This window comes from Fusarium coffeatum (genome assembly GCF_003316985.1).
Source record: "Fusarium coffeatum strain FIESC_28 chromosome Unknown BRIP53273_contig_82, whole genome shotgun sequence".
Classification (NCBI taxonomy): domain Eukaryota; kingdom Fungi; phylum Ascomycota; class Sordariomycetes; order Hypocreales; family Nectriaceae; genus Fusarium; species Fusarium coffeatum.
In genome coordinates this window covers 101,454-116,384 of record NW_022157878.1, presented here as the reverse complement: position 1 = coordinate 116,384, position 14,931 = coordinate 101,454, and the positions used below count along the sequence as shown (strand labels likewise).

Here is a 14,931-nt window from a genome sequence, read left to right as displayed (position 1 = left end):
TGCGCTCGTCTGAGCCCCTTTTTGTGGTACTGATGTTATATCCGTGGTGGTGATGGCCTCCTGTACGGTCGCAATGATACTAACAACAGCCTGGGCCAGACTTGACATCTTTACAAGAAGTACATGCAATAATACTTGGAATGATCATTGTATTCGTGATGCTTATTGTTTGCATATCCTGATAGCCAACACTGCCGTTCCCGATCCCAATCTACCTTGGGTTTTGCTTCACTTGACATCTTGGATCCGAGGCAAAATATTGACTTCGATGAAGGACGTTTGACTTCAGCTCACGCAGATGTAAAACTTCACAAACTTAAATGCGCATGAGGCCTCCGTAATCATTATCAGCCAGAGCGAGTGTTCTCTTTGTCTACAGCTGTGTCTATTTTGAGAGCTCAGGATATCCCATGCATCTTTGCACTGGACTCCGATAAAAGGGTAGGCGCTTGCAGTATCCAGTTTTCTCAATGCGATAATATTCGTAGAACATCTACTAAGTCAATGTGTTTAGTAGGTCCTGGTTACTCAAAATTCTATCCTAAGGCTACGCAATTATTACCGTTGAGAGTGGCTAGGTAGGTAGGTGGCTACAGAAGAAACGACCTCCAAGGCTTAGGCTACTAGAATAAAGAAGCCTAAATGCTGATCTAAACTACCTACCATAAAGTGACCAAATTATTTCATGTCTTGCTCTGGGTAACCAATTCTTCTGTAGCCCTGGCGAGTGGCATGATGCTTGGCTGTAAGTCCATGCGCCTCAGTGGTGTGACCCGAAAACGGAGCATTCAACATCCAATTAGTAGATCGGTAAACCCCGTCAATCTGGAACCAATTAAGGTTACAAACATTGACCATTTCCCACGTGAGTCTGATACCAAGGTCTCACCACATTGGCATCCCACGTCTGTCGTAGTCATGACCCCTGCAAACTTGACCTCATCCCCGCAAATCAAGCCCGAAGCCGCCCGTAGCCTTAGCCGGGACAAACATCCATGAGATTAGATCAGATCATTCGGCATCTAGACCATTTACGCATGACGCTACATAGTACCGAGGCTGTGAACCAAACACGTATTTGTTGGGCTAGAGAAAGCGTTGTACAATTTGTTTGGTACCTGGTTAATGAGACATATTAAAAGGGACTCCCCCACTACCCAACGTCTATCTGTACCTGATCGTCCGCCACTTGCGTCAACTCTTTCAACATCAAATTACTTGACATAAATCTCCGAACTGGAGTGAAACACCAAAGACATACATACATATAAGACAACATGTGCATCGTACTTCTCACCACTTCACATCCCGATTATGCATTAATCGCCATCGATAATCGTGATGAGTTCATTCTCAGACCTACATCGCGACCACATTGGTGGACGCACAGCACATCTGGCCGACCAGTCTTGTCATCCCGGGATCTTCAACGAGCAGAGAAGGGAACATGGATGGGACTAAGCAAAGACGGTCATATGGCTGTACTTACCAATTACCGAGAAACCGACATTAAGGACCAGAATCATCCTATTCATGCTGCCAAAAGCAGAGGCGGTATGGTTACTGCCTGGCTGGGAACGCCGCCTGAGGAGAGTCTCAAGGATAGCGTGCACAAACTTGTTGAGAATGACGGCGTTAAAGGCGTCGGGGGATTCTCCATGGTTTGCGGCAAGTTGAGGAGAAAGACTCCTGGGATCGCTATCATTAGCAATAGAGCAGGCAATGTCGATGAGGTGCCTATCATTGCTAAAGAGCGTGGTGAGATGTGGGGGTTGAGTAACACGGCATTCGATGCGACAGGGAAGGAGGACGAATGGGCAAAGATCTCTATTGGAAAGAAGCTGTTCCGCGAAGCTATCGACAACGCAGTGTCCAGCAACTCGAGCCAAAATGATCTCATTGCCAATCTTTTGGATGTCCTAAGCACCGACACACTACCAAGGAACGAAAACGCCAGTCTGGTCGAGTATATCAACGAGCTCAAGAAGAGCGTCTTCATCCCATTGATCGGAGACGAGAAACATAGAAAGGCAATGGAAGCAGCCATGGCGAAAGGACCTGGCCAATGGGCGACGGATGATCAAGCAGCAGCCGAAGAGCTCATGTCAGAAGGACGACCAGATCCAAGCACAACACCCATCATGGGCTTCGAGACGGGCATGTATGGAACGCAGCGACAGACGGTGGTGCTGGTCGATTGGGAAGGTAACGTCACGATGGTCGAGAGGGCGCTTTGGGACGGCAATGGCAATGCGGTGCCGAAAGGAGAGGGAGACTTGAAGTTTGAATTTGCGATTAATGGGTGGGACGATGAGTTCTGTAACGGAAGCAACGGAGTAAACGGAGAGAGCAATGGGCATCTTTAGATAGCACTGGTCAGGAGTGTTTGATGAAGACAATGACTGGATTAGAAAGAAGGCTGGGATTAGACTCACGAATGGCAGGCAGTGACGCCTGGGAATAGAAAGCATTGCCAACTACCAACTGACAAAGTCTGGCAGTGCATCTGCCCTGGTTCCTTCCGCAGTGCCACTGCATCGCCAGCTATCTGGTAGTTCCTGAAATTTGGGGGCGCCAAAATAAAGTGATCTAAGTGGTCGTCTATACTGACGTAACTGTACCAATTATTTCGTCTCTTAGGCTGCCGTCAACTGACAATCCAGGCAGGTGCTGGGAAGGTAAACAAAACAAACATCAACAACAACATCGACCCGTGGAATCTTCACTGACCATCCACTTACACTCGTTTCTTATACAATGTCTTATCGTGCTGCTTACGATTACAACCGCCTCACCGCAGCCTTTCTTGTCCGTTACTTCATGCTCCTGTTATAGATAACTACCATCGCGCCGTACAGTCGATGCAACCGACCAGGGTGTGCGTGTACATCAGATCCCGACCATTTGACTTTGCTCGACTTCCACAGATTCAATCAAGAAGTCTACCTGCTAGGCATTATAGCAGCGTTGAGATTTCAGGTATACCGATTCAAAGTCCGTCTAATTGCTGGGACGTTTGTGCAAACCTGCGTCCATGAACTTGAGTTCAGGAGCCTAGGTCTCGACTGTGAATCAGAAAGAGACTACGAATCAGAAAGAGACGTCTATTCAGAGAAAGACCCCGACTCAGACGCAGACTCTGACAAGGAGAATTCGAAACCAGCACAATAACTACTTTGCTTCTACCTGTCAACTTCTTGACACCATGGATACCTTTCGTGCCGGGCTTGAGGGCAAACGCCTACCTTCTTCTAAACTACGACTTCCAACCACCAACTTCCGATCTAAGAGAAAACGACCCGTCATATCAGGACCCATTGGGCCCGTCAAGAACTCTCGAGGACCAGACTTTGTTCGAAGCGACACACTCATCATTGTTCCCACGATCAAAGACTGTTGTTCAGACGATTCATCGTCCGACAAAGAAAATGCACAAGCTAAAAAGACCACTCGACGCATCTCTGCAAGCTTCTCGACTCACGGTTCACTTGCTAGCCCTCCTACTGTTGCCAAATCTGGTCTCACTGCTACTACATCTCATCAATCGCTCTTGACTGCTACTCCTGTCAAGCCTCTCCCGACTACCGCATCTTTCACCAACTTTTCTAGGAAGACACTAGCCAATAGCTCTAGCTTTGGTGTATATTCATCCGTCGACACTTCGATTCAGGACGAGAACGTCCCTCCCCTTGATCACAAAGAAGCAGCTCCCCCCTCTCAAGGCATGAATAAGAGTCAACTCCCGAAGTCTCGCACGTTGACTGTTCTGAGCGAGATCAAGTCTTCTATTTCTCGACCTTTGAGCTCAAAACCGTCAACTCCTCAACCTCCAATCGTTGCTGATCAATCTCGCAAGACGTCTGCATCTTCAACGAGTAGTCTTCTCTCAGCTGGCACTTCGAAATTTCGTCTCGCACGATCTTCTTTAACTTCCATGTCAGCCTCTCGATGCAGCAGTACAAGCACCATGGAGACACCATCGGATCCTCGTCAGATCACCAAGTCTCAACCTTCAGCATATTGGTCTGGTCGCTTCATGTCTCTGCATGATCGCTTTCTCTCCGAGGATTACGACAATGAAGATGCCTTTTCGCCAGGCTTGTCTTTTGGAAGCAGTCTTCAACCTTACTCTATGAGACCCGACTGCTTTGCTGCCAATTCTCGCCCGACACATCTTTCTTACTCTACCACGACGTCAGCTCTCACAAGCCTGGCAGACACGAAGCCACGCAAACCACCGAACAATAAAGATGCTCGATGTTTGCGCATCTTTCAACATCTCGAAACCCTTTGTGTCACCAGGGAAGCTCGTCGGTCATTGTATGCTTGGCAGCAGACATACGCCCGCCGCATGAACAAACCGAATCTTCTCCCCCAAGGAAGAAGTATAGAAAACACCAGCTTGATGGGACGAATCTTCAGTGGAGGCACCAGCACAAGCTCCAGTGTACGACGAAGTTTACCAGTCATGCAAGAGCCATCAGGTCTACCAGTCTCCAAGAAGAGAAACCCAACCCTTGCTGCTCGAGAACGCGGAAAACGACTCTCCTTCAACTAGAGGTCTTTGTTTAAAAGGAAGGAGAGCACCCAACACCATTTGTATTCTTTGTTTGCAGGCTTCTTTGTCATCGGCTGATTAGGAAAAAAGTGTATGAAGGCTAAAAGGGACATGTTTAAGCTCGGATTGGTATTGTGGCACACTTTCTTTCTTTGCTATCGCTTTGTTTATGATTGGGGATGATATCGCTGTGGGATGGAAAAGCATTTGGGTTCATTAGCGTTTCATTTTGTATCATGGTCAAGTTCCATCGCCAGCGGAGGCTTATAGAGGTTTAATGATAATTCAATAATAGACTTTTGGTACTCATCTGCAGTTTCCCGTGGTGTGGTGTGTCACATGTGCGAAGAGTAGACATTCTGAGCCTTGAGCGTGTTGTTTATATGATATCCATGCGACGTGCGCATTATAGCTAATGGAATAGCAATCTCCCCGGTTCCTTTCAGTCCAATCAACTTAACGCCATGAACTCCAATGCTATCCTCCCCATTCTAGTCCTTTTTCTCTTCAAGAGAGCTCCTTCGCACGAGATCATAAGGACTGTCTACGTCCATCCGAGCTTACTCAGCCTTCTTTCGAATCCGCAGATAATCCCTAATCTGCTCATGCTTGCTCGCAAAGAACATCCCCTTGACATCGTTCCGCCAGACCAAAACACCCACTTCTTCCGCGAAGCCTGCCACAGCAAGATACTCCTTTTGATCTTCAAAATCCTTGAATAGAAAACCGCCTGTTGTCTTCATACGTTCGTTTTCGAGCTGCCATAGACGGATCTGGTCGACTACCGTGGGTGGAAGAATGGGCTTGTTGTTCAGTGCTGCGCTGCGACGCATTTGATCGTGTGCGTGGGCTGAGAGGTATGAGATGATTTGCTCGGCTGTGATGCCAAAGTTGATGGCTTGACGGATGGATTGACGCGAGATTCGACCGGCGACCATGTCGGGGAAACGCATTTGGAGCTTGGTGAAGAGTGCCAGAACGGCGATTTGGAGCGTGGACTGGGTGTAGGCGTAGATACGATAGTTGGTCTCGATGATTACGCTGCCGCGCTGTTCGTTGGCAGATGCTGTTGTGCTGCTGCCCGGGGCGCGGGATTGGCCTGGTTGGAGAGCTGCTGCTGTGGCGGCTGCTACGCCGTCGCTGATGCTGCGCAGACTGTTACCGCTGGATGTAAGTGTTGTAGCGAGTCGTGTAGGAAAGAACATGGAGCGTTTGTGGTTGGGGATATATATAAGACCAAAGTCGACGAGGGACGGCAGCATGTTCTTGCGCTGTTCCGTCAAAGCATTAGTATCGTACGCACGGCCAAGTTCCATACTGGCCAGGACGAAGAGGAAAGAAAGCATATCTGTAGCTTCGAGACCGGCCATCTTATTGACATCCATAGCCTCGAGCCAGAGAAGCAGAAGCGTCCACACTTGAGCATTAGCCTCTTGTAGCAAAAAGGTGAAGCCAGCTTGCGTAATGCCGATAGCACCACTAGGTCTTCGATCAACGAGACGGCCCGCGACGAGGAGTTCCTTCACGCTCTTATTCGGTCCAGAAGATTCGCCCGTGCTCTTATAGCCTACACTAGACACGACAAAGTGCAGGATATCCTCCCACTTCTTTCTAGCATAGCGATCGAGGAAAGCGATGTCGATTTCAGGTGGTATTTGTAGTGTTGAAGGCACACCAAAGGAGTTGTGTGAACCGCCTCCCGAAAGCGCGAGTCGTAACGAAATTTTAAAATTCGATGTAAGGTGCATCTCCTGCGGTCGTTCCTTGCTCGGCGTAGTAATCGTCACGATATGCAATCCGCGCAGGACAGCGAGTGCCTGATCCTTCTGGCGCTTTGCGTTGGGCTTTACCCAGTCATCGAGGTCGCTTAGGAGAATCGGTTTAGGGAGGTAGAGGATGCGCATGACAAAAGTCTTTGCTGTTCAGAAGTTAGAACAACGCGCGCGCGCAGGTTTGAGACGGGTAAAACGAACCGAGATGGGGGAGCATGCGACGGAAGATGGCGAACGCGGTGGAGGGCTGCTGGTAGAGTTTTCTAAACGTCGTGCCGGGCAGCTTCTCGAGATACTCCGCCAGTTGGAGGGATGGCGCTGGGCTGACTGACATGATGATGGGCGAGGTGTGCTCAGTCAGTCAGGATTTGTGTGTGGATGCTATCTCATGACGGGGGTCAATGTGCGCAAGCGATTGAACAAAAAGATAAGTGCGCGTTGATGTTGTTGAAAAGTAGTATATACGGATTTGATGTTCACGATGGAAAGAGCTATGAACAGCTCTCTAGGCATCTTTCATCTTTTTCGGGTTTAGGTTTCCCAGGGACGCGGTTTTAGCGGGAAAAGCCCGGTAGATTACGTCATGCATGCACCCCGGAAGTCGATCCACGATCAGCAGCTGCCGATTAATTGTATGCGATGCAAGGTAATTTTCTCTTTATTATACCCTGCCTTATACAATTTGGGAGTGCAACTTCTCCTGCATTGCATGTTGGCTGCAGCATGTGATTAACTATACTGTATATGATATAGGGTCTGGACCGGCTTGGTAACATACTGGATACAGATGAATTGTCTGAGGCTGGTATAAGGTAACTAAATTGTCTCATTCCTTGTTCTTTAGGCAGATAATTCTTCAAACACAAACCGACAAGTCGGTCTAGTTGATTGCGTATAAGCTATCCCAAATCTCAAAAACTAAGCTCATAGATCCAGTGTACCACCTCTCTTGCGAGTGACCTCCATGTTCAGTAGGTCCCACACGTCGCGATAGCCGGAGATATATAGGTAAAAGTGTTCCAAGATGTCTTTGTCGCCCTTGGAATTAGAGGGCCAGCCTTAAAGAACCATTCTGCCGATACCCTCGTGGCAATGCAGTATGCACCAGTGTCAACGCATTATCATGTTAACATTGTTTCTCCCAAACTAAAAGTTGGAAATAGTAGTCCCAACATTCCGCTTCCTGGCCAGTTCCAGAATCGCATTACCAGCAGCAATATCCGTCACACTAACTCCAATACCCTTATACACCACAAACCCCTCACTAATCCACGCCTTCAGTTTCTCAACACCTTCTTCAGGCTTTCTCTCAGACTGATCATCAAGCCAGTCTAGAATCTCTCCCACTTGCAGCAAACTATCTTTCTCAAGACCACTCTGTATGACTTCTCCAGACTTGACCAGTGCTTCTTCAAGGTCATCAACAAGAATACTTCCTTTTGCGCCGCGTGGACTGTATGAGTCGTCTCGTAAAGCTGCGTGACGGAGCATCTCAGGATCTAATTCAATCATATCGGGTTGCCATGAGCCGATGGCTCCGATGAAGGGTAATCTGCTTCGAGATCCATCGCCGAGTATTGCTTTGAGTTTGAACAGAGGACTTGTCGAACCGACGGTACAGAATACTGCATCCGCCGAGCCCAACAGTGACGCCAAAGCCTCGTCGTAGTCTGATTGCGCAGGATCAAGAACCTCCAGCTTAGCCTCAGATTTCCAGTACCTCTCATTCTCTTCCATGACCTGCTTCACCAAGTCCCTTGCCCTTCCAACTGAACGGTTAACGATGGTGATATTCTTGATCTCATCTCCTCTAAGTGCCAGGGCAAGTCTCGCATGCCAAAGCCCCTGCTTCAGTAAGTTGTGTAAAGAAGGCTTGATTGATCTAAGTCTAATCTAGCTAGAAGAAAGAGGACTATTTATAATAGTCCTGACATAATGCCTCTGAAGGCATCAGCAGTTTGTCCTTAGTGACTTGTACAGCTGTGTGACTGTATGTCAGTAAGGCAAACACAAACACAAGCACAAACATAGGTATAGGCAAGCCTAACCAACAGCTTCCCCGCGCCAAAAACAACAATATTCTCCGTCCATCGTCTCCACGTCCAAGGAATAAGCGCAGAAAGCGTAGTACGATATCCTGTTGGTTCAGCAGCGTTGAGTATACCAGTCGGCACACCCGCGGAATCACATAGCGAAAGCAAACCACCAAGAGGACGATTCACCGTGTTTCCATTCTCATCTGTGATGGGCGCTGGTGTAACGACGATTTTGGTGCCAACACCGTCTGGGGAAGTGAAAGTGCGGAAGAGAGTCTTTTGACCGGAGGGTCTGTTGACGAAGTCTGGGGTTGGTTGGTATTGGCCTTCGCCGCCGACGGAGAAGTCGATGAGGACTTTTTCTAAAACCGTTTTAAAGGTGAGGATTTCGGGTTTTGAGAGGGTTAGCAAAAGGTTGCGGATCTCTTCATCGCCGAGGATGAGTAGGCCGTTCGACATGTTGGCTTACGTTAACAAATATTGTGAAAGTAGATAAGAATTGGGGTTACAGTTAATGAGATGGGAATTTGAAGCTATTTATCGCAAGGTAGCTTCTAAATGCGAGGTCGGGGTAGACTACTCCGCTTGATCGTGATAACCGTCAGCACCGTCATTCGCCAAAGTTTCTATTATCCCAGCTCGTATAAACCCACCAAGAACGAATTGCCCAGTATTTCTCTTCCTTTAATTGATCTTGAATAAATCGTCTCCATATAATTTGGAGGGATATCTCATCGGCATCTGTTACCGGTGTCGTTTCTCCGCATTGCCATCCGACTACGGATCATGTTCCGGTATATTTACCCCATACAGAAAATGCCAAGTTGTTTGACAGAGGCCCAACTAGCTCTAGACAATCATGAAAGACTGGAATATGCCAAGAGAGAAAGTATTATACTATGCAATTACATCCTAAATAATAATATACATCATCAACCCCTCTTCAAAGCCTCATCCACCTTTTTGGCGACATCAATACTCTCCCTTAGGACATGCTTCTCCTTATCACTCAACTTCAAAACCTCACTGCCATCCATACAGCTCATATCATCCTTCGTCCTACCCTTGTGCCACTTACCATCCATCATCCAATACTCTGGAGCTTCATACCCCTCCGGATCCACTCTCTTGTTCTTCAACAAGCTTCCGTTGTACCACAGTAACTTATCCTTCTCATCTGTATGTGCGATGACAAAACTGCACACCTTTCCTTCCTCTTTACCCCAGCCTAGCATCGAACCGTAATGCTTCTCGAATTCGTATCGTGAACCGCTGAGTTCTAGACCGAGCCACCAAGACTCTTTATCTCCGTGGCCGAGTCGGTAGGTTACTTCTTCGCGGACGTCGTGCGTGTTTTGCCATGCGACGTGGAGCAAGCCGACGAGAGTGTCTACGCGGCCTTTGTTGAGGACTACGACACCAGAATCGCATTCTTCGGCGTAGTCTTCTGTCCAGACAAGGGAGTTGTTCATTTCCGCTGACGGGACCTTGATTTGGTCTATCCACCAATCATGGCGCGATCTGAAGGCATGTTGCCAAAGAAGTCTGTCGTGGAAGAGCAGAGCGCCCTTCTCCTTGTATGCCCGTTGAGAGAACAGTTCCTCGGGTTTTTGGATGAAAACGGCATCTGCGTCTAGAAGAATTGCCTGTTCAAAGCGAGAACCTAACATTGCGAAAGCCTTGATAGCCCAACCTCCGTCTTTGAGCTTCAGAGTCGTGTCGTCGAAGATGGTGAAGATGTCGACAAACTCGATATCAGTTGCACCATCCAGATTCGAGATTCTGTCGCGGTCCTTCTTTGGTAGATCATCCTCTCCCGCGTACACGATCTCAATCGGTAATCGAGAACCCAAGACCTTTCGCAAACTGACGATCAAATGGCCGGCGAATCGAACAGACTGTTCACCACCTCCAACGGGGATAACAATTCCCTTCGATCCCTTCTTGAAGGTCCGTCTCAAATCAGCCAGCGGCGTTTTCGTCCCTGGTCTGCGCGGTGGGTTCTTCAAGAACGGAAATAACTCCTGCGCCGTCGTCTCAACAACATCATGCAATTGTCGCCCAGCAAACGAAGAAGTCCCAACATGATCAGCCTTCTCAATCCATTTCCTCAACTCCCTCGACCGTTGACCAACTTCCCAAAAAGTAGTTTTATACGGCGCTTTAATGGGACTCTCGCCAAACTCCTTCGCCTTTAACGAAATGTCAAGCTCAGCCTCGCTTATCGGCGCAGCGCTCCAGCCATAAGACAACACCGAAGAGCCTTTCCAAGTAACAAGAATCAAAAGAATAGAAAACGCAGCGAATATGCCTAATCGTACAAGAGCGCGCGGAGGATCTCTTATGATTTGGCTGACTCTGAGAATGAGTGCCGATGCCAACGACATGATCGCGTGACGTAGGTTTGATGGAGAATCAAGAATAGCAGAGATGGAGGGCAAGGCGGGACCTAATTAAGCAGCGGACTACGGCTACCGAGCAATCCACTCTGCACCCCTGGATGGCTTCCAGGATGGGGGACCCAATTATTGATGAGCAGGATTGAAGACGACGACCAATAAGCCAACCACATGAAATTGCGTCTCAGAGTTTCTTGGCTATAAAAAAACATGATATGATATTTTATCACTCATCTATACACTCTACTCACGAATTCTTCATTTTCCTTCGAGTTCAGGTCTTGAGTATTCTTCTTTTTGCCTTACTTAGACGAGTTTGAACCGAGATTGGAACGTAAACTGGGACGCAGCCTTATGGGGAAATACGAGCCGCTGGAATCTGAGGGATGCAGGGGTTGTGGTTGCCTGAGCTGCTGATCTTCAACTTCACCCTGTTAGTCTGCCTTGCCGCTTGCCTCTTGCCGCTTCGTTGTCTGTTCTTGCTTTTTAACTATTGTCTGATTCCGGTGATCCTAATAATGGATCTTGATCTTGTCTGATAGTATGATACTTTCACACTAACAACAAAGAGATCTTGTTTATAAGACTTAGTGATGCAGTATAGACTTCCGGCGCTTGAGACAGACAATCTTCCTTGACAACTCTTGATAACTCGCAGAAGCTTCTCACTTGGTCTGAACTATCTATAGTTTCCATAGGGTCCACGAGACTGACTAAAGTATCTCTCCTGTTGAGACGGTGGAAATGTTGATGTGTCGCTCTAACAGAAAGATCCCTCGTCAATAGGACTACAGATCCTGTAACCGAATCCCTATCCCATCCATCCAATTGCTAAAAGTTCCAGGATATGCGGCCAAGCCAACAGCATATAACACTATTGGGGCTGGCAGGCTGTTTACAGCCGAGTCTTCAGTCTGCGCTCTAAAACTCAAGCGCTTCCCTCCTTACAAGGCGATCATTTATCACTCTCTCTTTTAGCTCAGAAGCTGGTCTTCAAGATGCACCTCGGTACCATCCTCAGTGCCTTCTTCCTTCTACTCACATATGTATTCTCTCAAGACAACAATAACAGAACGTGTTGGGGAGTAGATGGCCAACCATGGGAAGGGAATAGAAAATGTCCTGGCTCTTCCGCCTGTTATGGTCCGGACGCAGAGTGCATGCCGAGTCGGCTAGGCCAAAGGAAAGGACAGGCCAAGAATATGTTTGTTAGAGGGCCGTGTGCTGCTGCGCCTTGGGATATGAAGGAGTGCGCTGTTATCTGTGTCACAGGTAAGTTTCCTCAACTTGTTCTTGACCAGTTTGACTAATTCCGTCACAGAGGAGGAGAACAACATTTTCCCAAAGGGTCGAACAATGCGAGGATGGAAGCTACTGTTGCGTAGACAAGAACAAAAGATGTTGCGCTGAGGGACGCGGTTATTTCCTCGACGATGAAGGCAATCTCGCCCTCGGAAACTCAACTGAGAGTGAGACAACGACCTCTTCACTTCCTACCACGACTTCTGTTGAGGCTATATCAACATCAACCCAATCATCAGACAACTCAACTGAAACTGAAGAAGACGACGGTCAAGCAATGAAGATCGGACTCGGCGTCGGCATTCCCGCTGGTATCGCCATCGTCGCTGTAGCTGCATGGCTCTTCCTTCGCAAACGGAACAAGAACAAACGTGCACAGATTCCTCACATCGCGACAGCTGAGATGTATGGGCGCAATGACCACAAAATGTCTATGCCTATGTCGCCGCAGGGACTTGAAGGTTATGCTTCGACGAGTGAGATGTATCAGAAACGGGGCAAGGTTTCTTCAGCGCCACAAGAGCTTGAAGGTTAATGGATGGCTTGTACGAACGGTGATTTCTTGGATTATATAAAAGGGTGCGCCTAATTACATGTAGAAGCAAGCATAGGTGTTTATAATGTATTATTCGGTGCTTTTATCATATTGAAATCAGTACGTGAGTTTGTTTTGATCTGGACCTTCATCGGAAGCTACTGCCGGTGGGTGTAGACCACGGATCCGAGCCCGACTTCTTCACCCCGCGGCGGCTACACTAACCTCACATTAAATATGTATGAAAGATAACGAAGAGATATCTGAAGTGAACTTGATGATTGATAAATTACATTTGGTTATCAGTGTGCATAGAATAGAACCAATTGACTACGGTTAATGATTCCGAAATACATCTGCATATATTCTGTGTAAGGAGTTCTAGAAACTAACTCAACATCGAAGCTTCCATCATTCTATTCTTCTTGTACTACCTTACTCCAACTCTTTCAACATGCCCTACAAGCGCAGCTTCAACACAGTGGGCGTCCACTGCGGCGGCGAAGTCTGCGACGTCGTAACAGGCGGCGTCCGTGATGTCCCCGGTAAAACAATGTACGAGAAGATGGTATACTTCTCCCAAAAAGAAGATAACCTCCGCAATCTTCTTCTCAATGAACCAAGAGGTTGCTCAGCAATGTGTCACAACCTTCTCCTTCCTCCAACAAACCCGGAAGCAGACTATGGCTTCGTCATCATGGAGCATGAAGAATATCCGCCTATGTCTGGCGCAAATACAGTTGCGACGGTGACTTGTTTGTTAGAGACGGGCATGGTGGAGATGAAAGAGCCTGAGACGGTGGTTAAGCTTGATGCCCCGGCTGGACTGGTTACTGCGTATGCAAAATGTGAGAAGGGCAAGTGCAAGAGTGTTCGGTTTCATAACGTGCCGGCATTTGTGTTTGCGCTGGATAAGGAGATCGATGTTCCTGGGCTCGGGAAAGTGAAAGTCGACATTGCCTATGGAGGCATGATTTACGTCTTGGTCGATGCTGCCTCGGTTGGTCTCAAGATCAAGAGCAACGAAGGAGCCAAGCTAGTGGAAGTCGGCGAACGCATCAAGAGAGCCACAATGGACCAAACAGACCCCGCTCATCCCGAGAACTCGGGAATTCACGGTGTCACAATCATCGAGTTCACGGAACCTCTCTACGAGTACAAGGATGGAAAGGCTGCGAACACCACAGTTGTTGTATCCCCTGGACGTCTAGATCGAAGTCCTTGCGGAACAGGAACGTGTGCTCGATTGGCCGTTCTTCATGCTAGAGGGGAGCTAAAAGAGGGAGAGAACTTTTACCATCGGGGGATTACTGGGACGGAGTTTATTGGAAGAGTGGAGGGGACTTCTCAGATCGGGGAGTACTCTGCTGTGTTGCCGTCTGTTGAGGGACAGGCTTGGATAACGGCTTTCAAGCAGGTCGTGTTGGATCATACGGATCCTTTCCCCGAGGGATTTAGGGTTGGCGATACATGGCATTTGGATCCAGAGGAATAAGCTTAAGGACATAGACTTAGACATGGATTGTATTTCTTTGAGCCATCGTCAAGGCCTGATTGTGACCCGGATGTTGGAAAGACCTATAATTACTCAGAGGATGAGACACAAGTCGGCAAGTCAGTCTTGCTAACTACTGTATAACCTACCTCCTCAAGTCAAGCACCAAACTCATGGATCCCATATACCGCCAGCCTCGTGCAAGTGACCTGTTCACGGACCAAATACCTTAAATGGTCACGCGCAATATATATGAGAATAATGGCTCACCGTAAAGACAAACAGTACTAATCGCTCTTGATGGTCTAAGCGCTGCCATTAAAGTCTGGCGATGACTTACAAGGAGGCCTCTTCAGATTTGACCGTCTGTTGGACAACTAAGCAGTCATAGAGGAGAGAGTTTGTACTTACAAAGGCATGTTAGAAACGTAACGTCACGGGTTCGTTGGGTTGCTGTTGGGAACACACAGTTGGCTCCCCTATCTCGGCATTGGGCTTCTTCCTCTGCTCTTCGTTCTTTATCGGTCTCTTGATAGACTTCCAGATCTCTTCTCCTTCTTTCCCCATCACTGATTAATGAATGCACCTCGCAATTAACTCCCGTGGCCTCCATAAGCATCGTCATCTCCTTCACTGGGTACATCCGTCGGTCTCGGGAGTTAGTTTCTGAAAGCATAAGGGGTGAAAGAATTGAGTTACCATCTGACTTAGAGTCACACTTTAGATACTTAGTTTAGCCCCCTCAGACTTCGAGGATAATGGTCATGTTGCCCATTCGACTTCCTCGGCGAGCACCAACCACCAGGTTAAGTCGATTGGCTATAAGATCATTTC

General features: G+C 47.9%; 7 protein-coding genes across 7 annotated transcripts; 4 read left to right on the top strand and 3 right to left on the bottom strand.

The window, feature by feature from the left end:
- Positions 1-1,277: 1,277 nt before the first annotated feature.
- Positions 1,278-2,366, top strand: FIESC28_03974 (uncharacterized protein; the record flags this gene model as incomplete). Its single annotated transcript, XM_031158123.1, has 1 exon — positions 1,278-2,366. The coding sequence occupies one exon, from the start codon at positions 1,278-1,280 to the stop codon at positions 2,364-2,366; it is 1,089 nt and encodes a 362-aa protein (XP_031017823.1).
- Positions 2,367-3,205: 839 nt separating this feature from the next.
- On the top strand, positions 3,206-4,558 carry FIESC28_03973 (uncharacterized protein; the record flags this gene model as incomplete). Its single annotated transcript, XM_031158122.1, has 1 exon — positions 3,206-4,558. One exon carries the CDS (start codon positions 3,206-3,208, stop codon positions 4,556-4,558), a length of 1,353 nt encoding a protein of 450 aa, XP_031017822.1.
- A 560-nt stretch (positions 4,559-5,118) lies between these two features.
- On the bottom strand, positions 5,119-6,664 carry FIESC28_03972 (uncharacterized protein; the record flags this gene model as incomplete). Its single annotated transcript, XM_031158121.1, has 2 exons — positions 5,119-6,476; positions 6,532-6,664. The coding sequence occupies 2 exons, from the start codon at positions 6,662-6,664 to the stop codon at positions 5,119-5,121; spliced, it is 1,491 nt and encodes a 496-aa protein (XP_031017821.1).
- Positions 6,665-7,476: 812 nt separating this feature from the next.
- On the bottom strand, positions 7,477-8,825 carry FIESC28_03971 (uncharacterized protein; the record flags this gene model as incomplete). Its single annotated transcript, XM_031158120.1, has 2 exons — positions 7,477-8,175; positions 8,358-8,825. 2 exons carry the CDS (start codon positions 8,823-8,825, stop codon positions 7,477-7,479), a joined length of 1,167 nt encoding a protein of 388 aa, XP_031017820.1.
- A 473-nt stretch (positions 8,826-9,298) lies between these two features.
- FIESC28_03970 (uncharacterized protein) lies at positions 9,299-10,753 on the bottom strand (the record flags this gene model as incomplete). The annotated part of the gene is made up of 1 exon (XM_031158119.1): positions 9,299-10,753. The coding sequence occupies one exon, from the start codon at positions 10,751-10,753 to the stop codon at positions 9,299-9,301; it is 1,455 nt and encodes a 484-aa protein (XP_031017819.1).
- Positions 10,754-11,763: 1,010 nt separating this feature from the next.
- FIESC28_03969 (uncharacterized protein) lies at positions 11,764-12,602 on the top strand (the record flags this gene model as incomplete). The annotated part of the gene is made up of 2 exons (XM_031158118.1): positions 11,764-12,037; positions 12,151-12,602. The coding sequence occupies 2 exons, from the start codon at positions 11,764-11,766 to the stop codon at positions 12,600-12,602; spliced, it is 726 nt and encodes a 241-aa protein (XP_031017818.1).
- Positions 12,603-13,056: 454 nt separating this feature from the next.
- Positions 13,057-14,097, top strand: FIESC28_03968 (uncharacterized protein; the record flags this gene model as incomplete). The annotated part of the gene is made up of 1 exon (XM_031158117.1): positions 13,057-14,097. The coding sequence occupies one exon, from the start codon at positions 13,057-13,059 to the stop codon at positions 14,095-14,097; it is 1,041 nt and encodes a 346-aa protein (XP_031017817.1).
- Between the last annotated feature and the right edge of the window lie 834 nt (positions 14,098-14,931).